At 41.6% G+C, this 27,461-nt stretch overlaps 3 protein-coding genes across 5 annotated transcripts in view; 2 read left to right on the top strand and 1 right to left on the bottom strand.

Moving 5' to 3' along the window:
• ME3 (malic enzyme 3) overlaps positions 1-27,461 on the top strand; it is a 1,085,505-nt gene that overhangs the window by 737,409 nt on the left and 320,635 nt on the right. The window lies entirely within an intron of this gene.
• Positions 1-27,461, bottom strand: part of PRSS23 (serine protease 23) — a 124,018-nt gene that overhangs the window by 8,546 nt on the left and 88,011 nt on the right. The window contains exon 2 of one of the 3 annotated variants that reach the window (XM_050755872.1): positions 2,005-2,440. The gene's annotated coding sequence lies outside the window, so the exon portion shown is untranslated. Of the gene's footprint in view, positions 1-2,004; positions 2,441-11,057; positions 11,612-27,461 lie in introns of those variants that run through there. The other 2 variants (XM_050755874.1, XM_050755871.1) reach the window with 2 other exon arrangements.
• Positions 1,785-26,059, top strand: LOC126936507 (basic proline-rich protein-like). The gene is made up of 4 exons (XM_050759262.1): positions 1,785-2,054; positions 2,172-2,324; positions 2,755-2,916; positions 25,866-26,059. Exons 1-4 carry the CDS (start codon positions 1,785-1,787, stop codon positions 26,013-26,015), a joined length of 735 nt encoding a protein of 244 aa, XP_050615219.1. The 3' UTR covers positions 26,016-26,059.

Below are 27,461 nucleotides of genomic sequence, written 5' to 3'. Positions count from 1 at the left end.
GTTGTGAACTCCTGCAGCTGCTATAGACAGTAATGACAGAAAGAAATGGCAGGAACGTTTGCAAAGATACAGGTTTTGGACACCATTTGGAGAGATGACAAAGGGTCTTCCATGGAATCAGTGGTCAGGGATATGGAACAGTGAAACCATGCTAAATCCTAAAGCAAATGGATAAAAATGAACCAAACTCTGTGAATACTCTGCAGTCAGGCTTGTTCTCGTTTTCCTGAGTCACAGACCCTGTTAAGGCAAAACAGACCTAATCACATAATAGTTTAAGAATTACAGTCTTGTACAGGAAACTGCAAGGCACTTAAAAGTCCAGCAACCCTAAACACAATCTTGTGGTCAAATGAAGTTTAGCTTCTTCTCTATCGGATTTTAGGTAAACTACATTGAGCCTGGGATAAACCTGGCAGGCGAATAAGAACAGAATGCAAAATAACCTGCTAATGTTGAGAACATGAGAAACAAATTCCCTGGAGTCTGTGGGAGTTAGGCATGAATAATGCCTGGTGGATGAAATCCTAAGGGATCTATGAGAAGAGAGATGTGGGAGAACCTGAGACTATTAACCATTGCAGACTGGGGACAAAAATGTTCTCAGACACATTAATGGACACTTACGCTACAGCCAGAAAATGCATCCATATTCACCATCCAGCTGAATAAGTCGTGTTACAAAAATGAGATCCGTATTAGCTACCTTGGAAAAAGGCTTCCTTCCCAGTTTAGACACAAGAAAGGACAAGTTACCACTTGACTGTAACTAGGAAAACTGCAGAGGAAAACTTTTCATATGCAGATGGGGTGCAAACGCTTTCACAAATAAACATAGTGGCTTCTGGGGGCATTTTCTCAGTTCCTTCTCCCCACTTCACCTCCAATCCACTCCTGACAGACTTCATGGTAGACACGGTTATAAACCTGTTGCAAATACCCTCATGCATAAGTAGGATCTTGAAACAACATGCAATAAATATCCTGATACTACTTTGACATAGGGCTTTTGGCCACAGCTGACTTCATCTATAAATTCAATTCTTTCTCACATGACCATGTGAAGAGGATTCCGGCATTGGTCTACCTGCTCCTAATGAGCGCACAGGGAACCATCAAATTTAGTTTCAGGAGCTGAGAGAAGCAAGCCCTGTTCCAATACCTACACTGAGTTTCTGAATTCTTAAGGATGTCGCCCAGTAGGCAGTAAAACAAACAGAATTTTTATCAGCTGCTTTCTTCTGAGGTGCTGGAAAGCAAACCTAATTTGTATTCTGGAGGGGAGTGGTGGTGTTCCTTCATCTGAACAAGTCTTCTCCCGCTCCTTTTAAAACTTGAAAACTTTTATTTAAAAGTTAACTCGTGAATGCCTACAGGCAGAAGAACTATTTGCTTACAACAACTGTGGTTAGTTGAGACTGTAATGTCTAGGGTTAGCACCCCCGGAACGCACACGGGCATCCACTACGGCTCCAGAGAAAAGATTCTATTTCCCAGCCTGTATTTGCTGCACTTTTGCACTTCTCTTGCTTGCTCAGGTGTGTTCACAATCACATGCCCAGGGTTAAAAATTAATGTTCAGAACTTGATGGAATCGCGTATATGCAAAACTCAAGGAAAAGAAGTAGTGGTGGTGTGTTGGGGGGTGCATGGGGGTGTAGCCATCGCCCCTGCCGAAGGACAGCTTGCCGAGAGCCGGCTCTCTCGCTTCCCAACCAACATCCTGCACTCAAGACAGTAGTCTCAAAATCTTCTTTCCCCATCCGTTTCATGGGTAACACTGCATGAATCCAAATGCCCTGCAGCCCCCGCTGTCTCCCCAGAGCTCCTTCAGGCCCCCAGCCCGCGTCCTAGAACACCGAAGACGGCCCTGGCGAAGTCTCCGGTGCCTCCAGCAGCCCGCAGTTACCCCACCCCGTGCACACCCGGCCCTTTGTCCCGCTCCTCCCGGCGCCTCGCCTCTCCCGCTCCCGGGCGGACGCCCTAGTATGTGCCCGCACTCACCCGCGCCGAGCAGCCCGCCCGGGCCGCGGCTCGCTGCGCCGCTCAGACAGGTGTGGGCGCCGGGAGGGAGCGCGCGGCTCCCATGCCTGCCCCGCCGCACAGCCGAGTGCTAGCGAGCGGGCGAGCAGCGCAGGCAGCTGGCGGGTCCGCCCCCCGCGCCATCCGAGGCCCGCCCGCCCCGCCTCCGGCCTCGGGGAAGCCGCGCGGCCGCCGCCCGCCCCACCGCACACAGACCGCGCCCCACCTCCCCTCGCCGCCCGCCTGCGGCCGGAGCAGGGTCGCGCAGCCCAGAGGGCCCGAGGCCTCGCGGTCTCGCGCAGGTGGGCCCCGGTGGCGCGGCAGCACTCGCCAGTCCCGGCCTCTCGGCGCCAGGCAGCGCCGGCTCTGGCGGTCTCTCCTGCCCGGGACCCGCGCGCCGTCACCCTTTGAACATTGCGCATCCCCGGGTCTGGGGCGCGGCCTCCTGAGCAAGACTAAGGCCTTCGCTGCTGGGAGCACGCTGCCAGCTCGCAAAAAGACCAGGTCCCCTACAAAAGGCGACCCCTCCCGCAGCAGCCTAGAACTACGGGACCACACCTGATGCATGGGGAGCCCTGGGCAAATTTGAAGAATTTGTTCAGAACCTGTGTGCACCCCACCCCTACGTACACTTTTAGCGCCTTAAGGTGTTGACCGAACTCCTAGTTTCTCCGGAGAACAGAAACCTATATTCCCATGGTAGGGCCACCAATGCTTTGCATTTCCTTACAGCACCCAGTGTTCTGCGTGGAGCCCAAAGCACCGGGGGTGCTTGGCAGCTTCTGGGCGGCGGGCTGGCGGGCGAGCCCACTGGCCTCAGTTCTTCATCGGGGCACCAGCTGGTGGAGCCACCTCCTCGTCCAGTGGGCCTGCTTCCCTGAGTCACTCCAAGCGGTCGGTATCTTGGTGGTGGTGGTGGTTGGGGGCCAGGGTAGGGGGTGTGCGGGGAATCCTCTCCTAACCAGGCTGGAGACCTAGCCATTTAAGGTCCTAGTGTTAGAGCCTTCCTATTTAACATAGATTACCGTGTATTGTGCGTTTTCTGTCAACTAGCTTTACATATAGGCCATTGTGGTGAAGAAGGTGCAGAGATTACACTGATTTTATAAGGAACAGGAGGTTTGGAGAGGTTTAATGACTTGCCCAAAGTCACACAGCTACTGAATGGTAGGACAAGATTTTGCACCGAGCCTTGCTTTCTATCAAGCTACTTAGCTTTCCTTTCTCCTATCAAAGCCTGCTCTCAGAAAGGGAAGATGTAAAGTACTATTTCACAGCAAGGTGTTACTGATATGCCTAATACATTGGCGTTTACAATTACTTTTAAATAAGAAAGCCCTGAACACATTATTCTGTGGTCTTTTCTTTTTGAGACAGGTCTCCCTCTGTAGCTCATTCTTGAGTGCAGTAGCGGGATCATAGCTCACTGCAGCGTACACCTCCTGGGCTCAAGTATCCTCCCTTCTTAGCAAGGATTACAGGCGCAAGCCACTGCTCCCGACCTGGTGTTTCCTAAATAGAAAGGAAACTGGTATTTTCCACCATTTTAAGGGCAAAATTTTCTTAGACCTTTCCAGGCTTGGCTTCAATTGTTTTATTTTAAAATGTCACCTTAACATATATAGACAGGCCAGGCTCAGTGGCTCACACCTGTAATCATAGCACTTTGAAGACCAAGGTGGGCAGATTGCTTGAACTCAGGAGTTTGAGACCAGCCTGGGCAACATGGCAAAACCCCATCTCTATAAAAAATACAAAAATCCTAGCCAGTTGTGGTGGCACACGCCTGTGGTCTCAGCTATTTGGGAGGCTGAGGTGGGAGGGTGGCTTGAGCCCAGGAGGTGGAGGTTGCAGTGAGCTATGATCACCACTGCACTCCAACCTGGGTGACAGAGCAAGACCCTGTCTCAAAACACACACAGACACAAAACCAGATATAAGCTTATGTTACAGCTTTTGAACAACTCACAAATAAAACCAAAACAGATAAAAATTTTCTTCCAGAATAATAACATTGAAATTAGTAACGTTTCCTGGACAACTACCAGCATTGCATGGTACTGACAGCTGAGGCGTGGGTACCTTTGAGTTCCCTGTGGCTCTACCACTCTCATGGTGTGTGAGGTGCCCAACGCAGACTCAATTCTCTCACCTCTTTCCTTCGTTCCATCTACCACATCTCCTTTGCCCACACCATATGTCATTGCAATGGTCTCTCTTGACTCTAATACATTATTTAGGTATTCGTGCTATTTCTTTCTTATTAACATAGCAAGTGAAGTAGTAACTCTTGCTGCCAAAGACTAGTACGCACAGGTGCTGCAATCAAGAGGCAGTACTTGGTATGAGATAGTCATCCCAATGATCCAGAATGTGTTTATATTTATCTTTTATTATAAACATTTTAAAAATTAAATTGAGGCACTCTAAGGGTCTGTAGCTCCCGATTGAAGAAACACCATTAAAAGATAAGTATCTTAATAGAGGAACTGGAGGTATAGCTGGAAGGAGGAGAAGAAGGGAGAGATTTATCAACCATGCTCAAGTCGTATTAGAGTTACTTCAATCCAACAAATATATATTGAACTAGACCTATTACATGGAAAACATTGCGCTAGGCACAAAATTAAAGAGATGGCAATAGGAGGACCATACAGCAACATAATTAAGAGTGGCCAGTGGCATCTGACTATGGGGTACCAATCCAGGGTCTGACGCTTACTAGTTGTGTGGCTTTTCGCTTAACTTTTCTGTACCTCAGTTTCGTCCACTGTAAAACCAGGACTTTCTCATGGAGTTCTTTTAAGAATTGAATGAATATACATAGTGTGCTTCGACAGTTTCTTACATGGAACAAGCCCTTAATGTTAGGAATTATTGTATTTATCACGCTTGGCTCTGCTTGGAGTGTAGTCCTCCAGTACCACCTCAACCAGCTTTGACATTCATTGCTCATTTTTTTTTCCTAGTAGTTGCAGTGTTTCAAGGTAGAGTCATGGAGAACAAGATGATTATTCCCATCATTCAGAGAGAAAAACTGAGGCACAGAAGGGCCCAGGAGCACAATAGTCCCTCAGCTGGTCTCAGGGACTACTGCCTACTATCCAAAGAGCTAATAGGCAGGACTCTAACTACAGATGTTCCACGGGGGCTCAGGGTTTGAACATTCACCACTGGCTTTTGTTCTTCCTTAGAGCTGCCAAGAGTAAAATGAGAGGCTACTTCCTGGCTGTTAGATTGTCACCACGATTGCCATAAGGACGAGGATAGAACTGTATTTTGACCTCTGAGACAAATGACCAGTGTAAACAGCAGTTGTCTTCAGGCTAAGCCTAGAGGTTTGCTTTTCTTTTTGTACTTGTCCCATTTCCCTCCCTGGCGGGGAAGGGGTAGGGGGAACCAAAGCTGAAATCCTTACTGCTTCTTAAGAACTCAGTTCAACTCTATAATTGTAATTCCCAAATACTTTTTATATGCATAGCAATCGAGTTGTTGAAAATGCATTCAGGGCAAAGCCCACACATTTTCTGATCATCCACTCTGTATAAGGTTATTTGGGCTGTCGGGGAGAGAAAGCAAATACCCCTCAGCTCGAGGAATTTATGCAACAGACATAAACAAAATCAAATATAGGAGAAAGCAAGATATTGGCTGGATCAGGATACAGACGTGAGCTAGAGAACATGAAAGAGGGAATCATTAATTCCCACTCTGGCAGGTGCTGAAAGCTTCTCTGAGGTAGAATTTTAGCTGAAGCTCAAAGCATAAAGATCTGGACATTATCTCACTGTGTTCACGAAACTACTTTGTAACATAGACAAGAAGAAAAATATCCACTGTATAGATGAGAAAATCAATGCAGAAATTAAGGGAGCAGAACTAGGACTAAATTGTAATTGTAGCTATGCTTAGGAAATGCATACTATATGCCAGGTACTGTGGAGTATATTTTATTATGTGTAATCTTTAAGACAAATAGAGAAGCTATGATTTTCTTCATTCTGCAGATGAGGATTCTGAGGTTCAAAGTTTTAAAATAGTATACTGGGTGCCACACTACAGTACAAAGGATCACAGCTGTGACCTCTGCCCAGTCTGCCCCATTCTTTTGCCAGATTCCATTGTGTTATATTGCTTCCCAGACTTGCCTTTTCCCGTGCTGACAATAAGGAGGTTGCATCAGTTTCTGATGTCACTCTAGCTCTAAGTATCCTTTTGATTCTATCTTGCTTTTGTTCCAATTATGTAATAACTCAATAATGACCTGTTAAATGACCCCAAAGCAGGAAACACGATGGGACTGAATGATACTTGGAAACTTAGGGTGGCATGACCAGCACCAACTCTAAACTCAACCTCAATTCAATTTTAGTGCTTATTTTTCGTAAGACCAAGATCCATATGTAGCCTCAGCAATTTAAGTCAGTTTGAAAGTTATCAAAAAGGATTATTTCTAAGGAGATAAATGGGCATATTTCAAAATCATTTCCATATGGTTTCATATTTCTTTGATGATAATAACAAAGTATTATGTGGATTTTGTAGTTTAGTCAGTAAGTGGGGGTTTTCGGCTCTGTGTAGTGAGTGAAAAGAGAATTGGAATGAAAGTCAACACAGGGTGGGGCATTCTAAATGTGTCTTGGCCATAGAGGTGCTGTGTGACCTTGGGTAAATCACCACACTCATTGGCCTTAATTTCTTGTCTATAGAGAGCCCAGATAACCTGCTGTTACAGTCTATGAGCTTATGACATAGTAATCCTTATGGGAAGATGATCTACATCATTTTTAAATTTTGGGGCACCCATGGTGCCTACCGTGGGATCCTGGAGTAGTGAAGGATGTGAAATTCTGTGGTCAGACTGACTTGGATTCAACTTAGAATTCATTTATTTGTTGGATGAATGTGGGCAAGTTACGTGACCTTCCGTGCCTCACTTTTCTCATCTGCACGATGGGACTGATTTTGGGCTGTTGTAAAGATTCAGTGAGATAATCGGTACAAAACCCATAGCATCGAGCTCAGCACAAAGTAAATTCTAAATTGACAATACCTATTATTATTATTATTATCGTTACTATCTCTGCTGCTGCTGTTACTACTGTGAGTGCTCAATAAATGTTTTCACAAATTGTTGAATAAATAAATGAATATCATCAATACTAAAAAGTTTAATCCAGACTTTATAAGAAAAAATTTATCCCAGGACTCCTGTTGACACCCCCAAATCTTGTTGTCTTTGGTCTGGTCTATAGGCAAGAGAGTTTTAATACTGAATTTAGGAAGAATTATAGATTCAGATGAAAGCCATGGTTGTATTTTTTGTCTCCTCCTCCAATCTCCTCTGTCGTACCATCAGTTCATTCATTTAACAATTACCTATTGAACCATGAATATTACAAGGTTTATATACTTGTCAGTATTTTTTTTTTTAGGGCAAAACCACATTTTTCTTATAATGCAGGTTTTAAATGTTTCTATGGTAAAAAAAATAAAACCCCCATAGTAAAATTCCATAATAAAAACAAATTTTACAAGATAAACCACTCAAATCTCTACAGTACTTAATACAGAAAACAAATATATTTGTATTACATTCAAAACTTTCTAAAAATTTCTATTTTTGTTAAGTATACTTATTACTCATTTTAAGTCTTTGGAAACATAGGTAGTCAGGCACTCTGAATGTAAATATATGAAGGTGTCATATATAAACGCTTAACAGGTAAAATCGTTGTAGGGTTAAATTGTCATATTGGTACATATGGTGGGAAAAAAAGAGCTGCACAGCAAGGAAAAGCTTTAATCCTACTTAGAATATGTCAATCTAAAATTATCAGAAAGAAAAATAGACTTGAGTACTCACAATTTCCTGTATACTCTGGGCACTATTGTAAACTGAAATATTAGGAACATTTTGGAATAACTATGTGTTTCTCATTTTCTCTGGTCAAATATGAAGAGTCTCCAGTGACCTGCGTGGGGTTTCTCTGATCTACTCTAACTTGCATACTGGATCTTATGATCAAGAACAATAGAGAAAATGAAGATTTTATATTGGAATTTTTTTCTAAAATCTTTATAACTTTAAAAATCTTTTATGGAAAATTCTTGTTTTATGTTTATATTTATCCATAAATGTTGGATTCTCTCTTTACTCTTTTATAAGGAGTAAGCTTTCATGTGGTTCAATGTGGGGTCTGGATATTTGAAATTGGGTCTTTTATGAGGTTTCTCCTTTTCTTTCTGGAAAATTCTATTCATCCTTCAAGCTCAAATATCAGCTGTTCTCTGAAGTCTTCCAAACCCTTTGGTACGAGATTTGTAAGTTTATGTTTTTTAGAGGGTTGTATTAAAATTATATCTTATGTTGTAATTATATGTATTTACCTGTTGAAACTCAAGCCGTCCAGAGCTCCTTGTGGGTAGGAAATCTGTCTTGTTTTCCTTTATAGTCTTTCTAGTTTTCTGCTATAGTCTAACAGAGAACCTGGCTCTTTGCAAAGGCTTATTTAATGTTAATAAATGATTAAATAAATTAATGAATAAAATTCTAATTAGTTAAAAATATTAGATCAGAAATAATTTAGCTTGCCAGCCACTAGGAACAGGACACAGTGAGTGTACATGAAATTTTACCACTGGGGCTCCCACACTCTCCAGAATGTAAATCTGAACTTCCGTTTAAGATCTGTTTCCCATTGTTTCCTTACAGGTCATGTCAGACAACAAATTCAGTTTCCACTTGGTCTGCTAATTACATTTCACTACTCATGCTATGGCTACATGTTGGCATTCTAGGTGCCATTTGTCCATGATTTATGACATTTGACTGGCTTTCTGCAGAACTCTTTGCAGTATGCTCTGAATTTGGCCCCTGCAGGGTGTTTGGAGTTGCTCTACCAGGGAGTCCCACAGGATTATAGAATGCTGTTGGACAATATCTGTTTCTCAAACTCTATTCCCTCCCACACTTCTGGAAGAGTTCAACAAATTGTAAAAAAGGTAGTTAAATATGGATATTACCATTTCAAATACTCTAAGAAGTCTTGCATAAAGAAGTCTAGTTAAGTTTGTTTATCTCAAAGGTGCCCACTCTTATTTGACCATGGAATCCTTTTTTCAATACAGAAGTAACATTTCATAGTATATTAGCCTTCTAAGGAACAGAATTGGAGCTCAGGAGCTCAAGACCAGCCTGGGCAACATGATGAAACCCCATCTCTATAAAAAACACAAAAATTAGCTGAGCCTAGTGGCACGTGCTTGTAGTCCCAGCTACTTGGGAGGCTTGAGCCTGGGGGGTCAAGGTTACAGTGAGCTGTGACTGTACCACTGTGCTTCAGCCTCGGTGACAAAGTGAGACCCTGTCTCAAAAAGAGAATGGAGTTTCAGAAACATCATCCATAAGTTTACTCCACTTCTGTGTTTTTGCCTTTCTTTCTTTGTTCATACTTGAAACTCTTTCTTTCATACCCATCTGTCTACCTTCTATCTGTTTTTCAAAGGCCTAACACAATGTTACATCTTCTACAAAGTATTTTTGTTGGCCTTTGTTTTCCCATAAGACTTTCTATAACTTTCTCATGGCTCTTGTAATTTTATTTGTTTTATTTTCAGCTTATGTTTCTTCTCCCCTATTGTTGAATACCATGAGTTTGCATCTCTGGCCTACACCTTTTTTGGTAGGGTGTATTATTCAGGGTCTTGGCAATAGCACATTTCACCCTAGATTGGTTCAAATGAAGATACTTTAATGAAGTGGCTACTTACGGAGGTGAAGACAGGGTAGAGGGAACAAACAAGCCAGAGAGGCATCCAGGGTCTAGCAACAGCGAGGAGCCATCACTCCTCTGGGCAAGAGGCAAAAAGGAGGAAATGCTGTCCCAGAGCCCAGTGAGCACGAGCACCTTGGAGGGAAGCCTGCTTCCAATTGCCAGGTAGTCCAGAGAGTTGCAGCTGCTGCACAAAATGGCTCCCCAAGGATGGAGGGAGTTGGAAAGAAGCACCCTGACCTCTTCTCTTCCTACTCTGATCTCCCGAGGCCTACCAAAGTCAGCTCACAAGGGAGTCGGGTTGGCTGTCTACAAGGACCAGCCTTCTGGGCACAGTGCAGGGTAGTGAAGGTTGGAGAACTCATGAGAGGGAGGCAGACAGAAAATAATCAGCACACTTGGAAAGCCTGCTTCAAAATAGGGGTAGTGACCAGTACTTTCCTCACAGGGCTGTAAGGAGATTATAGGGATTTCATTAGAAAATGCATCCAAATATTAGCATATTGCACAGAGCCTGATTCTCACATTATTTTAGCTATTGATAACAACTCTGTGAATAGCTACTGGTATAGCTGATTGAGGAAGATGTCATGCATTGCTTATTTTGCAGCTCTTACACATACAGCACAGGCCCTCTGAGCAGCAGGGCCATGAATGGATGCCATCAGGTGTGCCATGGGTAGTCACTTTGAACAGAACTCACAGGGAAGCTAGTTTGGCTGTTTTGACTGGAATCATCAGTCAGTCTGACCTTGAAAACAGACGGCAGTGAGCTGACTTTAAAACTTATTTTTAACTTTCAGCAGATTGTTCTGGCACTTCTTCCCCACAGTCCAGGCCTCTAGGTTTTCCTTTGTCTCTTTGTGGAGGTGGGAGCTGCTGAAAAACAAGTGAGCTTGTGAAGAGTGCCTCACAGCCATCACTGGAAATGGCACCAATTTGTCACATTTGAAAGCCAGCAAGAGGGGGCTGGCCCAGGGGTTCAGCAGGGGGATTTGTACCTATAGAAGCAAATTGCTTCCTCCTTTTTCAGAAAAGTAACCTGTTTTATTTCAAACACAGGATCACCTGGCTCCTTCAGCCCTCAGCACACAGATTAGGGAAACCACAAGAATAATCATCCTTGTTCTTTTCACTTCAAAGCCCTGCAGAATGCCACAAGGGCTGGTTCTCCCATCTGACACAAGAGAGGCCCTTCCAGGGCTGTGCTGGTTTAAGAAAGCCCTTTCCTGGGAGCTGGGGGAGTGAGGTGGGACTTACCACATGAAGGCAAATCTGTGTCAGACAGGGAAGCCAAACAGGTACCCTCCACTGCAGCTCTGCGCCTGTTCTCCTGGAGAAAGGGTGAGTTTGCAGGGTGACAGCTCTGTGGAACCTGTCACACTAACAGAGGCAATGAAGGTCACACTGGGACGAGATTCCAGTACTGACACCAGCAGCTGCAGGTAGGGACTTCCTTCAAGGAGGAGTGACTTTTTTCTCCCAGTTTCCGGCAGACAAAAATTACTGGGAAAAAGCCCCTAGATCCTGTGGGATCTGTAAGTAGTTGCTCACATTATCATCCCTGCCCCTGGGAAATCAAGACATAAACCCAAACTGTTAATAAATGGCTCTGATGTCACTGCACCCACAAGCCTCACACTTTCTTAGTGGGCCAATCTTGAGTCTTCTGGCTCTTCCTGGAGCACACAGATATTTGGTCTCTTTGCTCAAGGCTGGCAGAGGTGCTGTTTGGGGAATTGTGTGCAGTCAGGGTGAGCACAGAGTCTCCAGACGAGAAGTGGGTCCACTCCATCAAACAGCAGGGTGATAGGTAATACAGTGGTTTGAGGATCATGCTGCCAATAAAAATGGGCTCTTCCCAGCAATGTGACACCACTCCAAGATGACATGGCAATTTTCCTTGTAATGTGAAAATGAAAAAGTCACTTGGCTGCAATCCAGGAAGACCCAGGAAGTCTAAAGTACCTAAACTACCATGACCTCACAGTTGTATAAATAGCATTTTGGAAAATGAGGTTATCCAAGCTATTTACTCTTTCAGGACAAGAGATAGCAATCTCTCTCTCCCTCTCTCAGTGCAATAAAATTGAACTCTTAAATCCTTAAAAACCTTCCTGCAGGAAAATTAAAAACAAATAAATGACAAGCCTTTGATTTGTTAACCTAGCTTTGAAGGGTTGATTGCGGACTTCAAGGCAAATTCCAGTCTTGGTAGCAGTCCCCCAACCCCAGCTACAATCTGTGATTTTATTATCAACTCTTTCATCCTCTGCCCAATGATCTCCAAGCTTCAGGGAAATGAAGTTCACTCAAAGATTGGGTATTCTTGATCTAAGCATGATAGGTATCAACCTTTGCATTTAGTCTGATCCCTATCTGACAAGAGAAGAATGAGTTAGCTAATAAAATGGTTTCATGTAAAGTTATAGTTTTAAATAGTATAGGTTGGTGCAAAAGTTACTGCGGTTTTTGCATTGTTGAAATTTGCCATTTGATACTGGAATACATTATTAAATGTTATGTTATATATCATTTTAATGTACATTCCTTAATGTTTTTTGCTAATGACTTACTTGCTATTTTATATTTATTTTAGACTATAAAAATGATGCCAGACAAAAAGCAAATTTAAGCAATTTTCTTATTCGAGTTCAAAATGGGTTATAAAACAGCAGAGACAATTTGCAACATCAACAACACATTTGGCTCAGGAACTGCTAACGAAGGTACAGTGCAGTGGTGGTTCAAGAAGTTTTGCAAAGGAGAAGAGAGCCTTGAAGATGAGGAGCATAGTGGCTGGCCATCGGAAGTTGACAACAACCAACTGAGAGCAGTTATTGAAGCTGAACCTCTTACAATGACACGAGAAGTTGCTGAAAAACTCAACATCTACCTTTCTATGGTTGTTTGACATTTGAAGCAAATTGGAGAGGTGAAGAAGCTCAATAAGTACCCACTCATAGGTGCCTCATAAGCTGAGAAAAAAAAATGTCATTTTGTCGTTTCTCTTATTCTACACAACAACAATGAACCACTTCTTGATCAGATTGTGATGTGCAACAAAAATGGATTTCATATGACAACCGATGACGACCAGCTCAGTGGTTGGAACTAGATTCTTCTAGCTCCAAAGCACTTCCCAAAACCAAACTTGCACCAAAAAGTCATGGTCACTGTTTGGTGGTCTGCTGCCAGTCTGATCCACTACAGCTTTCTGAATCCCAGTGAAACCGTTACATCTGAGAAGTATGCTCAGCAAATTGATGAGATGCATCAAAAACTGAAAGGCCTGCAGAAAGGTCAACAGAAAGGGGCCCAATTCTTCTCCACGATGTCGCCTGAATACACATTGCACAACAAATGCTTCCAAACGTTGAGCAAACTGGGTTACAAAATTCTGCCTCATTTGCCATATTCCCCTGACCTCTCACCAGCCAACTACCACTTCTTCAAGGATCTCGACAGCCTTTTGCAGGAAAATGCTTCCTCGGCCAGCAGGATGCAGAAAATGCTCTCCAAGAGTTCACTGAATCCTGAAGCACGGATTTTTACACTACAGGAATAAACAAACTTATTACTTGTTGGCAAAAATGCGTTGATTGTAATGGTTCCTATTTTGTTTAATAAAGATATGTTTGAGCTTAACAATAATAACTTAGAATTCACGGTCCAAAACCGCAAATACTTTTGCACCAAATTTACTTTTGCACTTTTAAAAAAGTCCTTATGGCATTGATATAGTTGGAGTCCATCTTAATAATAATCACTTATAATTTACCACGTGCTAGATACTTCCCACTCCTTATTGCGTTTGACTGGATAACCCTGAGCAGTAGTAACTCAAATCCCTCTTTTTACTGGCAAGAACCTGAGGCTCCAAAGAGTTAAGTAACATTCTCTGTTCAGAGTGTTGGGAGAGAGGATGAAAACCCAGAACACTCTATCCCAGATTCTCATATAAAGTTCCCTATGTTGTTTCTGTTAAGATGCTTTTACATGCAAGTAATGGAAAACCCCAATTCATTCTAGCTTAAAAAATAATGAAATGAAAAATCAAACCAAGAAGTTCAAGGTCAGGGTGGCTGCAGGTGAGGGGCACTCAAGGCTCCCTCTCTGCTTCTCTTGGGGTCCCCTCTTCTGTGTTGGCTCAGCCCTCAGGCTTGTGACAAGATGAAGGGAGAAACAAGCAAACATCGTGTATAATTATATCCAGGAGACAATCAAAAGGGGGCTTTTCTTGTATCTCTTAGGAGCAACAAATTTATACCACTCCCCACAGCTGTCCTCATATTGCAATGGCTGGAATTCAATGGTCATAATACATCCTTTGCTAAACCTGTTATTGGAAAGGGAATGAAGTTACTTTAGTTAGTCTAAGGTAGGTGGTGTGGAATAATTAAAAGAGCTCTGGACTAGGGTTCAGAGATCTTGGGTTTTAGTCCTAGTTCTGTCATCTACTTAGTTATGGAAACTCGCTAACTGGGTAGCCTCTCTTAGACCTTACCTTTTCCTTATTGGTAAAACAGGGCCAACAATTCCCACCCTACTGATCTCACCAGGTTGTTGTGAAACAGGAATGAAGTCATGTCTGTAGAAACATTTTGTAAAGTGTAACACACTACTTAAATGCATGTTATGGCTTCTATTAACATGATTCAAAGAGAGCTGTTGATCATGAGACACTTTTTCAATTAAACTCATCTGTGGTACTTGATCTCATCAAGATGATAGTTTAGAATTTGTGTGAGTTTTGCCAAAGATTTACCTAAATTTTACTTTTATGCTGGCAGATTTATGGTGTAAAATAGGGGGAAAGTGTGAAATTTAGTACTTAAAAAGCCAATTTTCAAGCATCCAGATGAACTTCAACAGGAAGTCTATATATAAATTAGGATAGGTGAATAAGATTGGTTATTTATAAGTTATTTTAAAGTAGTCATCAAAAAAGTAAGTTTTCTAAGAAGCTATTATACACCTTTCTCATCCCTTCATTTATACCAACTCAATAAACATGTATGGAATATTATCATGGGAGGAGGGGATGGAGTACACAAAAAAGTAAATCTGAAACAGATTTACTGCTGAAAGGACAGTGGCTATCTAGTAGTTAAAAATTCTAGAGAGCAGACTAGATAAAGCAGCTATAATAAAATATAGGAAGATAAGAGGAAGTAATAGCTCAGTAATGAAGGAATAAAGGGCTGTAACCACTCAGAGGGTGGAAACAATTTTCAGCTATGGTGTTAGGGAAGGCTTCATGGACAAGGTGTCACTTGAATTAGAAGCTGGTAGATTTGGATATGGAAATAGCAAGTTCACCTGTTCACGTATATCAAACTTGCTTCAAAAATTTGAATACCCAACTGGAAAGCAAAATCCTTTAGTATAAATTACATAAGAGATGCAGCAAAAAATAAAAGTTGGAAAGGTAAAGATTGCGGGTAGAATACAGAGGGGCTGAAATATTGGACCAGGGAATTTGAACTTTATTCGGTAGGCAATGGAAGTCAGTGAAAGCTTTTGGGCAGTGTGCCTTCATTATATCTGTGCTTTATGAGGATTAATCGGGCAGCTTCTGGAAAGATAGATGCAAGGGGAGAAAGTGAAGGTTGAGAGACAAACTAAGAGTTTGCACATTCAAGCAAGAGTTCATGAGAACCCGAAGTAGATTATGGACATTGAGATGGAGATGACATATGGATATGTGATATTCTGGAGGGAGAAACCTTAGGTCTTGGTAATTTATATAAAAAAGAGTTGGGGAAATGGGGGAGTCAGGGACTTTTCATTAGGAAGTAATTAAAAAAGTCACCCAAACTTGACTTGCCTAAATAGAGAAGTAAATTTGGCTGGGTGTGATGGCTCACGCCTGTAATCCCAACAGTTTGGGAGGCCAAGGCAGGAAGATCTTTTGAGGTCAGGAGTTTGAGACAAGCCTAGCCAACATGTTGAAACCCCATCTCTACTAAAAATACAAAAATTAGCCAGGCATGGTGGTGCACATCTGTAATCCCAACTACTTGGGGAGGCTGAGGCAGGAGAATTGCTTGAACCCAGGAGGCGGAGATTGCAGTGAGCTGAGATTGCACCATTGCAATCCAGCCTGGGCGACAGAGGGAGACTCCATCTCAAAAAAAAAAAAAAAAAAAAAAAAAAAGTAAATTTACCTATTAACTTAACTGAAAAGTCCCCAGAATAGGATCAGCCTTGGAACTGTTGAACTACAGGGCTCAAGAAACATCATCAGGATTTGGGTTTCTCTACTGCTCGGTTTTTCTTCTGTGCTGGTTTCACTTTAAGGTAATCCGCAGATGCTATTAACTTTTATTTTCCGAGAATTAAAACCAGCAGAAAAGAGAGTTTGTCTTCCCCATCAGTTCCAACAACTATCCTGGACCCTGATTCCCACTGGCCAGGCAGGGTCACCTGCACATTCCTGAAGTAATCCCTCTGGCTCTGAGATATCATTGCTGATTGGCTTGGACTCATGTCTGGTCTTTAATTTCTTATTCTTGTTTTAAATAATTTGCCCATGAAGACAGCCTAAGTGTAGGCCACTATAAAATGCTGCCCTGTGACCAAGATCAGATCTCATTCTGATGAATTCTTCCTAACCAAAAGACACAATTCAGAATAGTGACAGCTTTTCATTCCATTTCATCAACTGCAATATTTTTTAAGGCATTTCTTAAGGGCCTGGCACATGGCTAACCTCATAAAATGAATAAAACCAAACAGTATTCAAATTGGAGAGTACAAACCTACATAAACGCTAAAAAGATTTCAAGTCTGGGAAAAGGGTACAGATTATCTGAGAGGTGACAAAGGAGTAACTATTAACCTAAGCCTTGAAGCAGCTTTACATCAGAACAATCTAGGCAGGGCATGGTGATGCACAGCTGTAGTCCCAGCTACTCAGGAGGCCAAGTTGGGAGAATTATTTGAGCCCAGGAGTTCACAGCCTGTGTAGCATAGTGAGACCCCATTACGTTTTAAAAAGAACAATCTAGGCAAGGCACTGAATGCCAACCAGATGTTGACAAATCATTTGAATTTCATTTGAAATAAGGTAATTGCTTGAAAAATAACATGCACCATCTGCCTGATCTGAGTCTTCTCTTTATACAGCACTTGACTAAAGAGTATACTTAAATTAAAAGTTTACTAAGTGTTTATGTGTATGAAGAAAGCTTATCCCTTCCAGAGAATACTATGAAAATTCCTCTGGTAAAGAAAAGAAGCATTCATTCTGTGAAGTGACCCTTGCCTCAGATCTGATGGGTACACATCCCCATTTCCATGTACTGGATTTGCTTTAAAGCCAGGTACTCACATCTGAGCTGCGTGAAGGAAAAATGTTGAATCCCATTATAAGACTATTAAATTTGAGCTCTGTTTTATTAAAAAGAAAATGTCTACTTGAAAAGTGTTTGGCTTATGCCTGTAATCCCAGCACTTTGGGAGCCTGAGGCAGGCATATCACCTGAGGTCAGGAGTTCGAGACAAGCCTGGCCAACATGGTGAAGCCCCATCTCTACTAAAAGTACAAAAATTAGCTGGATGTGGTCGTGCCCATCTGTAATCCCAGCTACTTGGGAGGCTGAGACAGGAGAATCACTTGAACCTGGGAGGCAGAGGTTGCAGTGAGCCAAGATTGTGCCACTGTACTCTAGCCTGGTCGAAAGGGACTCCATCTCAAAAAAAAAAAAAAAAAAAATTTTTTTTTAAAAAGTGTTAAAGGCACAAATGCAGCTTGAATCAAGTTGTTACCAAAATCCACACTGCTGTGTGCATATTTTTAAACATATGGCAGAGCCACTCCTTCAGTTTTCCAAAGTGACTATCATCCTGCTGATGCAAACTGCTGTAACGTGTAATTTGGAATGAGATCAGAAGTTTGAAAATTAGAAAAGAATCTGGGTGGAACACTTGATTTTTGATCCTGCAAAGCAGACGAGTGTACTGGTTTAGCCAGAGCTGGTTGTCCCAATACAATACAATCAACAGGTCTTGTAATCAGCAGTTCCCGGGAGGCTGCAGGCTTGCTGCAATATGTCAGCTGGATTTGTGAAGCCCAGGAAACCTCTTGGCCCTCATTAGACTCATAAAAGTCATCCTGAAGAGACACAGATGTTAACAACAACACTGATAGAAGGCCCAGGTTTGGAGGGAATCACTTTTTTCTTAATTATGCAACTTCCTAACTGGGCACTGGGAAGGCAAGGGACAGGTGGACGGGAAGGATGATGATTTTAGAGAGCTGTGTTTCCTTCATTTATGTGAGTGCCCCGACCAAGATATAAAAACGAGAGGCCAGGGAAGAGTGTTTGCATTTGGTGATCTGCACCTACCATAGTGCCTGACACATAGTTCACGCTCAATAACAATTTGTTGAATAAATGAATGATTGAATAAATCAATAGTGTAATGTGAAAAGTCCCCCATGTTATGTTTCTGGGCATGAACTATACTTGAGCTCTCCACAGGACCACCAGATGGAGACTTATTACTGATTGGCTGGGAGACAAAAAGTTATGCAAAAAATTTACTCATTTTATTCATCTTAAATCTGTACAGGGTTCAAACAACTCCTTTCCAAAGTTATTTTGAAATGTTTTCAACCCTTTTCCCACAATAAATAAATTCTAGGGAAAGAATTCAGGAGCCAAACCCAAAAAACAACAACAACAACAACATTCTATCCCTCTGTTGAATATACAACACTAAAAACAAATAGTTGTATACGTTGGATGGACTGTTAGTGATTTAACATTAGAGAACTAGAGAAACTATTCAAAGTCCAGTGCCCAAATGACTCCCTGTTATCCCTGATTCTATATCTATACTTGATAAACAGCTAGGCTCTGGAGGACTTTTAATACAGGAGGGAAAATACAGATGCAGCTTGGAACAGCCAGGCTGATTTCAGTGTTCTGAGAATCTGATGAGTGATTAAGTGATCATCAGGATAACATCATCTCTTCTTTTCTCATCACTCAAAATTTTAATTTTTGTAGAGGGTCAGGTTTCAACTTTTAGTTTTGTCATTAAGTCTGAACATCAGGAATCAAAAAATTCTGAAGAAAGGACAAGTTAGGAGGAAAAAGGCAGAAGTAAATTCAAGAATCAAAGTGAGTCTGATTCATAGTGAAAGACCCTAAATGGAGCGTGGGAAAGAATATTCACAAGCAAGTCTTGGGGTGTATGTGTGTGAGTGAGAGACAGAGAGAGAGAGAGAAAGAGAACGAATGAATCTCTGAAGGCCTTGATCCATTCTGGTTCAGATGGAACCTGTAAGGAGGGACACACATCCATTTTAAGCAGGTGACTCAATGACTAAGGCCCATGAGGCCCCTCTGCCTTTGCTCTGAAAGTTTGTTTGCTTTAGCTGTTTAATAACCTGAGGCCTGCACTGGCATTCATGAACTTTTCTCTTATTGAATCCTCAGGGTCTCTCTTCAGGCGTTGGAAGTTTGTGGGTTCTGCTCCTTGTGTATCCAGAAAGTCACTTGGCAGCTCAGTGGAGAATGGCCTTCTCCATTCCCCACCCCAAGACCAGTGCCACTTACTCTGTCCCTGGGGAGTCCCAGTGTCCAAGGAACTAATCTCTCTAGTTATCTTGTCCTTGTTGCCCTCAAAGATGCACACATGAGTGGTTTCCACTTTGAGCTTTACTGCTTATTACTCCTGTAGTGTTTCTCAGCCTTCAGGGAACCTGCATGAGAATTATTGGGGTATTGTTTATCTTATGACGTTTGTTTAAAGGTCCAAAAACTGTTCTGATAATATTCTGTTTCTTGATCTAGGTGCTAGGTACATAGGTATATTCAGTTTGCAAAGGTTCAGTAAGGTATACACTTATGAGTACTTCCGGTTGTATATTATATTCTATAATTTTTTTTTTTTTTTTGAAGGAGAGATGGGGTTTCGCCATGTTGTCCAGGCTGGTCTTGCGCTCCTGACCTCAAGTGATCCACCTGCCTTGGCCTCCCAAAGTGCTGGAATTACAGGCATGAGCCATTGTGTGGGGCCCCTAGTAAAATGTTTCTTAAAAACCACATGAACTGGCCGGGGTGGTGGCTCACCCCTGTAATCCCAGCACTTTGGAAGGCAGAGGTGGGCGGATCACCTGAGGTCGGAGTTCGAGACCAGCCTGATCAACATGGAAAAACCCCGTCTCTACTAAAATTACAAAATTAGCCGGGCATGATGACACATGCCTGTAATCCCAGCTACTTGGGAGGTCAAGGTAGGAGAATTGCTTGAACCCGGGAGCCGGAGGTTGCAGTGAGCTGAGATCGTGCCATTGTACTCCAGCCTGGGCAACAAGAGTTAAACTCTTTCTCGGAAAAAAAACAAAAAACAAAAAAACAACAACAAAACAAACAAACAAAAAACCACGAACCAGCTACTGATTCAGAATCTCAGTGGTTTTGGGCCCGCTTACCAAACTCCTCAGGTGATTCAAGTTTAAAGGCCTTTGTGCGGAGCGGAAACATATAAAAGGTAAAGAAATTAGAAATACTAAAGAAACATTATGCAAATGCTTATTGTGGTGTTTCCTGGCCTATTTCATCTACCCATTCATGAGCACTTATGCTGTGAGTGCATTGTTTTAGAGCCGAGGATCACTATAGTCCAGGTGATGGCCCAGGTTCCTGCCCTACTACCATTGGCCACTGTCTGCAGAGGGACCCCTGAGCTGACCTAGACACCAGCCCTGCCCTGGAGGAATCCACTGCCCCCTGGAGGACATAACTGAGCTAATAGTGTCAATGCAGGCTGGTTAGTGATCTGGGAACCCACAGGGGTGATCTGGGAGCCCTGGAGAGGGACTAGCCCCAACCCTCTTAGGTGGTGACTACAGGTACCACGGACTTCCGGCTTCTGCCTCTGTTCCTACAATGGCACTCCTGGACTCACCTCTACCCATAAGGCCCCATGCTTCCTTTCCCTGTCCTCTAAGATGGCCCCATCTCTCAACACTCGCGACTACGGGACAGGCAGAGAGGAATAACAGATGTCGGGAGAAGCCATGTGTTGTCATCCTTCAGAGCACAGGTTCTAGAGCCAAAGTCCTTTGGTTCCAATCCCAGCTCAGCTGCTTAGTAGCTATGGGAATGATTATTATAGTACCTGCCTAGGAGGATCATCTACTTCAGAGTGTGGTTATCATGGAAATAAAGGAATTAATATCTCGGTAGTGCTTAGAACAATGCCTGTTACATAGTGCTGTATAAGTGTCAGCTGTTATTATAATTTAGGCTACCTTCAGATGTCCATTGATCTCAAGTGGATAAATAACATTCCTGAGAACTTCCAGACAGGGTGACATCCATCTCAGTGGGATCCTGAGGCCACCTACTAGAACAATCCCCTTGAGATAATCATTCCCAGTCTGTAAGTAGAGCAAAGGAGCAAAAAACAAAACAAAACGAACAAAAACTTCATTCAAACAGAGCAAAAGCACAATGATTCAAATGAGAAAGCAGCAGAAAATACTGGTCACAGCCTCTAAGGGCCTTTCCCATAGGCTGCATCACCCTGCTGGGATGGAGGCAGCCTTCTCGCGTGCTTAGCCACACAGCTGTTAATGTTATTCAGGGAAATACTCATAGCAACAAGACATTGGAATCATGTGGTGCTTTGACCATAAAGCATTTAGTGGACTTGTCAGAAGACTATTTTCTTTTTTCCCTCAACACCTGAAAGAAGTTCCTAGAATCATCTTCTATTACTGAGGTGGAAATGGAGGCACATCCAGAGCTGTTAAGTTATTGGCTCCAGGTCACAAAGGTACTGAAGCGCAAAGCCAGGCCTTGCACAATTAGCTTCCAACTCCAAGGAGAATGTGTGCCGTGAGAGAACCAGACAGGTGACCCCGGCAATGCATGAACCCTGGCCTGTAGTGGTTCAGGACAGGGCAGAGCGAGGGACCCAGAGGCAATATGACATCCTGATTCAGCAGTTAGGATATAGGCTTTGGAGCTGGACAAGTCTGGGTTTGGATCCTGGCTCTGTCAGTGTTATGGATTGAATATTTGTGTTCCTCCTACTCCCTGAATGTATATTGAATCCAAAACCCCAGTGTGGCTGTATTTGGAGACGGTGTTTTTGAGAAAGTAATTAGGGTTAAACTCTTTCTCTCTGCCTGTGCACACTGATCTTGAACTTTCAACCCCCAGAATTGTGGAAAAAATAAATTTCTCCACTTAGTCTATGGTATTTTGTTATAGCAACCCATGCTGACTAATACAATTTGCATTATTTATGTGACTCTGAGCAAATAGCTCTTCTGAACCTCTGTTTCCTCATCTGTCAAAAGAATATGATAGTTATAATACCTGGTAAGATGGTTACAGGGATTAAATGAAACAAGACATTTGAAGAAGATAGCATATAACATATATCTTAAAACTCATTTATTTATTTAACAGATGTTGACTGAGTACCTGTTTTCTTCCAAGCATTGTTCTGGATGCTGGAGATCCAGGAATGACCAAAGGAAAGAAAGTCTCTGTTCTCAAGAAGCTCACAGTCTAGTTGGGAGACCTAGCACTCATAACCAAAGCCTTCAGTGAAAGAGGGGGATGAGCTACTGCCATCTAGGGAGGTAGATATTTGACAACTACAAGGTATTCTTGTAATCTCAAGGGAGGAGCTTCAGTTTTTGAGAGAGGATGGGGGACAAATGGTTTAAAACAGCAATTAGAGCAAAAGGGATACTTACTCCACATCCTAGCCCTTAGAGACACTTAGAATAAGAGAGACCATAGCCTTTAGAAATTTTAGGTGAAGTAGTGGCCTTGGGGTATAACCAAGTTTCAACAAGGCCAGGAGAGGGAGTGGTCAGAGCAATGAGGATGTACTGGAGTTTGTTGATCACAGATCTAGCTCCAGAGGGTTCTAGAAAAGTTTGGGAGGAAAGGGAGGCATAAAGGACTGGATTGAATGATGCACACAGCACCAGCCTTGAACTTCTGTGAGCTCCTGAGATGACTTAATGACTTCTCCCTCGGTAGCTTAATGGGACAGCCCAGAGAGGGCTATGCCATGTCCCCCTTCGAGGTCATCCTGTTATCATTAAGTACAATTTTCATCACATAGCTCATCTCCATGCCTCTGTGCATAACTAAATATTGTTCTATTTTTAAAGTTACTGAAGAGAAAGTAATTTTGTAATTTCTCTCAATAATGCATCCATTCCCTCATTTAACAATTAGTACCAAGAACAGTGCCTGACACACAGTAGGCGCTCAATAAGTATTTTTTTGATCAAATAAATTCATAGTATCAAGATTTCCTTTTAATCTTTTTGAGTGTACTCATGTTCTAACGCAAGTCCATTGTATGGCTTGACAAAATGGATACTACAATTATTTTCCCATTTTGTGATTTCTGGTATCAGAGATAAGCTGTTCTATGCGATCTTGTACTCAAATGTTGATTCTATTGTTATTTGATGGTGTCGTGTCTGTATCTTAAATCTCCTTAGCTAGATTGTGTCATATCTATACGTGTAGATCTTCTCAGCTAGATTTAATTCCCTGAAGCATAGATATTGGTTTGCTGAATCTCTTTCCATGGAGTGTATCATAATAGAGGCATTGATTCAATGCTTAATAAGTGCACTTTGAATAAATGAACACATTCGGTAACTCCTCAGAGAATACATACTTATTTGAAAGTTCATGTATATATCTAGAGAGTCACTGACATGTCCTATGAACGAACACCTAACACAACACTCAGCCTGCCTAGGTACAAACTGTGGCCATATCTTTTACTAGCTATGTGACCTTGGGCAATATACTTAGTATTTCTATATGTGAGTATCATCATAAAATAATAATTAAGTTATCACAGATTTGTTGTGATAAATTATGTCAAGTGCTTAGAAAAATGCCTAGCACATAAACACTCCAAAAAAGTGACTTTTGTTATTAGACATATAGTATAGATTCATGGAATACTTTAATACTGTAATAAGTAATAATAATTAACCAAGGATTATAAGTATCAATTGGTCTATTCAATAGACTCTACTGTGACTAAACAGTGAGGCACAACCTCTACAAATAAAATTTGATTAAATGGTTCATTTTTTTAGGTAATTAAAGCAGGATCATATCTGGGAACTTAGCATAAAAAAGCAATGCCCTCACTTCATAAAAAGGAGAAGCATGAGAAAATCTAGTAACCTATACTGAGGCACCCAGAAAAAGGGTCAGGGATTACTGAGAAATGAAGGAGTCAACAGTATGAGGTTTAGAGTTTAGGGAAAAATGTAATTACAAAAACAGAAAATGCTGCATTAAGTCAAACTCTGTAGAGAAAAGAATAGTAATCTAAACAAAGAAAAATGCAATTGTCCCAATTATTATTTGCTTTTTCTCACAAGGATCCCAGAGCCCAGTAGTATGGATAATGAAGAAGTAGTAAAAATAACTTTTGATGGAAAGCAGGCTGGGGAGCACTTCGCAAATGAGAACTTTGCAGAATCAGCAGAGCTAGATCTAAGTTCTCAGGGGTGTTGGAAGTGGGTGTTTGCATTAACTTGTGTAAAGTAAAGAAAAATGAAGACAGTTCTAGAGGACAGAATTAGGAAACTGATTTATATTCAAGGAGGAATGTAGACCCTGTCTTATCTGGTAATAAACTTAATGAAACGAGTATGAAGGTAACAAGTAACCCTAGAGACTTAAACAACATAATAAGCAAAATGCAATAAGGTTTTTTTTTTTTTCCCCCAAAGAAAATGTATCGAACCAGAGAAAATGCTTATAAATTAGTAGGTCCCTAATGCATTTAATATACTCATTTTGTAATATTAGATATAAAATCTTTAAGCTATTTCTAGGAACATTTTAATTTCAGAGTAACTTTCTCTGGTTTTCTGGGTGATGAAATTAAATGTGATTTTAAATGTATTTTTTAACACTTGATGTATTATTTTTGAAATAAAAAAGTTTACTTATGAAAAGTCACACTGACAATAAAAAAAAACTGATTGAAAAATGGGCAAAGGACAGGCATAGACATTTCTCCAAGGAAGTTATACAAATGGTTAATAATCAGTAGAGCTGTAAATCAAAACCGCAATGAGATACTGCTTCACACTCACTAGGAGAGCTATCATCAGAAAGATAGAACATAATGTGTTGGCAAGGATGAGGAGAAATTAGAACCCTGTGCCCTGTGTACTGCTGATGGGAATCAAAATGTTGCAGCCACTGTGGAAAACAGAATGGCAGTTCCTTTAATAATTAAATATAGATGCGGTGAGCCGAGATGGTGCCACTGCACTCCACCCAAGGCAACAGAGCAAGATGCTGTCTCAGAAAAAAAAAAAAAAAAAAATTAAACATAGACTTACCATGTGATCCAGCAATTCTACTTCTGAGAAGGTATATCCCAAAGAATTGAAAGTAGGAACTTGATATGTATACACCAGTGTTTATGGTAGCATTGTTCCCAATAGCCAAAATGTGAAAGCACCTCATGTCCATTGATTGATGAATAATCAGTATGTGCTATATATACAATGAAATATTATTCAGCCTTAAAAAGGAATGAAATTCTGACACAGCATGGATGAATCTTGAAGACATTATGCCAAGTGAAATAAGCCAGTCACAAAAGGACAAATATTGTATGATTCCACTTACATGAGATACCTGAAAGTAGTCAAATTCATAGAGAAAGACAGTAGAATGGTGGTTGCCAGAGGCTGGAAGGAGGGGAAATGGGGAGTTTCCATCTGGGTAAGATGAAGGAGTGTGGAGTGTGGGGTTTCCAACTGGGAAAGATGAAAAAGTTCCAGAGAAGTATAATGGTGATGGTTGTGCAACAAGGTGAATGTACCTAATACCACTAAACTACACTTGAAAATGGTTAAAATGGTAAATACTGAGGATATTTTACAACATTTTAAAAAGTCATGTTGACTTAAAATTGACCAAAAGTTCCTAAACAAAGGGGAATTTGATCTGGTTTATCTGTGGGTGGAGGGGCCTAGAGGCTTTAGAAGCTGATGTCGGAACCTGTTTCATTCCCTATATCTAGGCGTGTTATCTGGGAGAAGTCAGCGTGACACAAAAGCAATTTGCAGTTGACCCAGAACTGGGAGGTGTGGCACGTATAATCAAGACAGAGAAACGAGAGAGAGAAACGAGAAAGAGAGAGAACACAAGCCTGAAGCTGCGTAGCATTTAATTCATCAACATTGATTGGAACTAGCTGTGATATAGTGGAAAAAACACTGTTTATGTAGTAAGAAATCCTGAGCTCAAATCCTAATGGTGTCTCTCTGGGACTGTGTGAACTTTAAAATTAGGATAATAAAACCTTCCTTAAAAGGTTGCCATGAGTGTGAGCTACTCTCTAAAGGGCTATAAAATGTTCATTGTAATGATGACAAAGGTGATATTTACGAGAAACACCACAATATAGTGGAAATAATAACAAATTTACAATCAAGCAGACCTGAATCCACCAGGAATCATATCACAGATTTTCCTCTTAGAGGCTCTTGGACATTGGATAAGTTTTTCTCCTCTGAGATATCTATAAAAAAGTGCCTCTCTACCCCATAGGGTTCTTAATAAGAGTAAAATAAAATGATTTGTGTGCACAGGGCCTGAAACAGAGAAAACTCTGAGTATTAATTGTCCTTTCCCCTCCCAACCAGCAGAGAAAACAGTCTTATAAATACACAGTCTGTAAAATATAGATGTGTCCTTCTGTGGAGTTGGGAAGACAACAGGTAGTAAGTGGCTTGAGCAGAATACAGATTTGGAAGGAGGAAAGCATATAATTTTGTTCTCTGGAAGTTCAAGGCTGACTGATGCTCATAGAAGGGTCATGACAAACAACATAAAAGAGGTGGATTTGAACAAGGCTTCGAAGATAGTTATTTGAGTCAAAGAATTTTCCCACAACTAGAAGAAGGCAGATGAACTGGGGAATCTTAGGCCAGTGTGGCGGGCAAATCATAGTCAATATTGCTTAGCAATGGATTCATTTTCTATTGCTGCCATCACAAATTATCACAAATTAACAGCTAAAATAAATTACCTCAGTTTCTGTAGGACAGAAGCCTAACATGGGTCTCTCCAAGCTAAAATTAAAGTGTTAGCAGGGCTGCATTTCTCACTGGAGGCTCGGAGGAAGAACCTACTTCCAAGCTTGTTGGCTGAACCTGTTCGTTAGAGTTATAGGACTAAGGTCCCTGCTTCCATTCTGGCTGTCAGCTGGGGACCACTCTTACCTCTTAGAGGTCTATCTGCAGTCCACATCCATGGCCCACTCCATTCTTCAGACCACAACACTGAGTCTTTCTCTCATATTTTGAATCTTTCTAACTTCTCCTTCTGCATCCTTCTGCCTCTAATAAGAGAACGTTTTCTGCTTTTAAGGATTCATGTGATTAGATTTGGCCCAATCAGATAATCCAGGAAAATCTCCCTGTTTGAGGATTCTTAAACTTAATTACATCTGAATTTTTTTTTCTTTCTCAGGTTCCAGGGATTAAGGCATGGACCTCTTTGAGGGGCCATTCTGCTCTCCAAAAGCAATTATTATGGTCCAGGCACTTCGCTAAATGCTTTCCATGCATTATATCATTTAAATCTCTTAATGATGCTATGCAATTTAATTCTG

This window comes from Macaca thibetana, chromosome 14, assembly GCF_024542745.1.
Source record: "Macaca thibetana thibetana isolate TM-01 chromosome 14, ASM2454274v1, whole genome shotgun sequence".
In the NCBI taxonomy this organism is placed as follows: domain Eukaryota; kingdom Metazoa; phylum Chordata; class Mammalia; order Primates; family Cercopithecidae; genus Macaca; species Macaca thibetana.
This window is presented reverse-complemented; position numbering and strand designations above follow the sequence as displayed.

Excerpts from the sequence above, each read along its gene's own strand:
- LOC126936507 (XM_050759262.1), top strand. The coding sequence starts at position 1,785 with ATGAATCCAAATGCCCTGCAGCCCCCGCTGTCTCCCCAGAGCTCCTTC. Across the intron at positions 2,055-2,171 it reads TCGCTGCGCCGCTCAGACAG|GCCCGCCCGCCCCGCCTCCG; the intron begins GTGTGGGCGCCG and ends GCGCCATCCGAG. Across the intron at positions 2,325-2,754 it reads GGCCTCGCGGTCTCGCGCAG|CACCCAGTGTTCTGCGTGGA; the intron begins GTGGGCCCCGGT and ends ATTTCCTTACAG.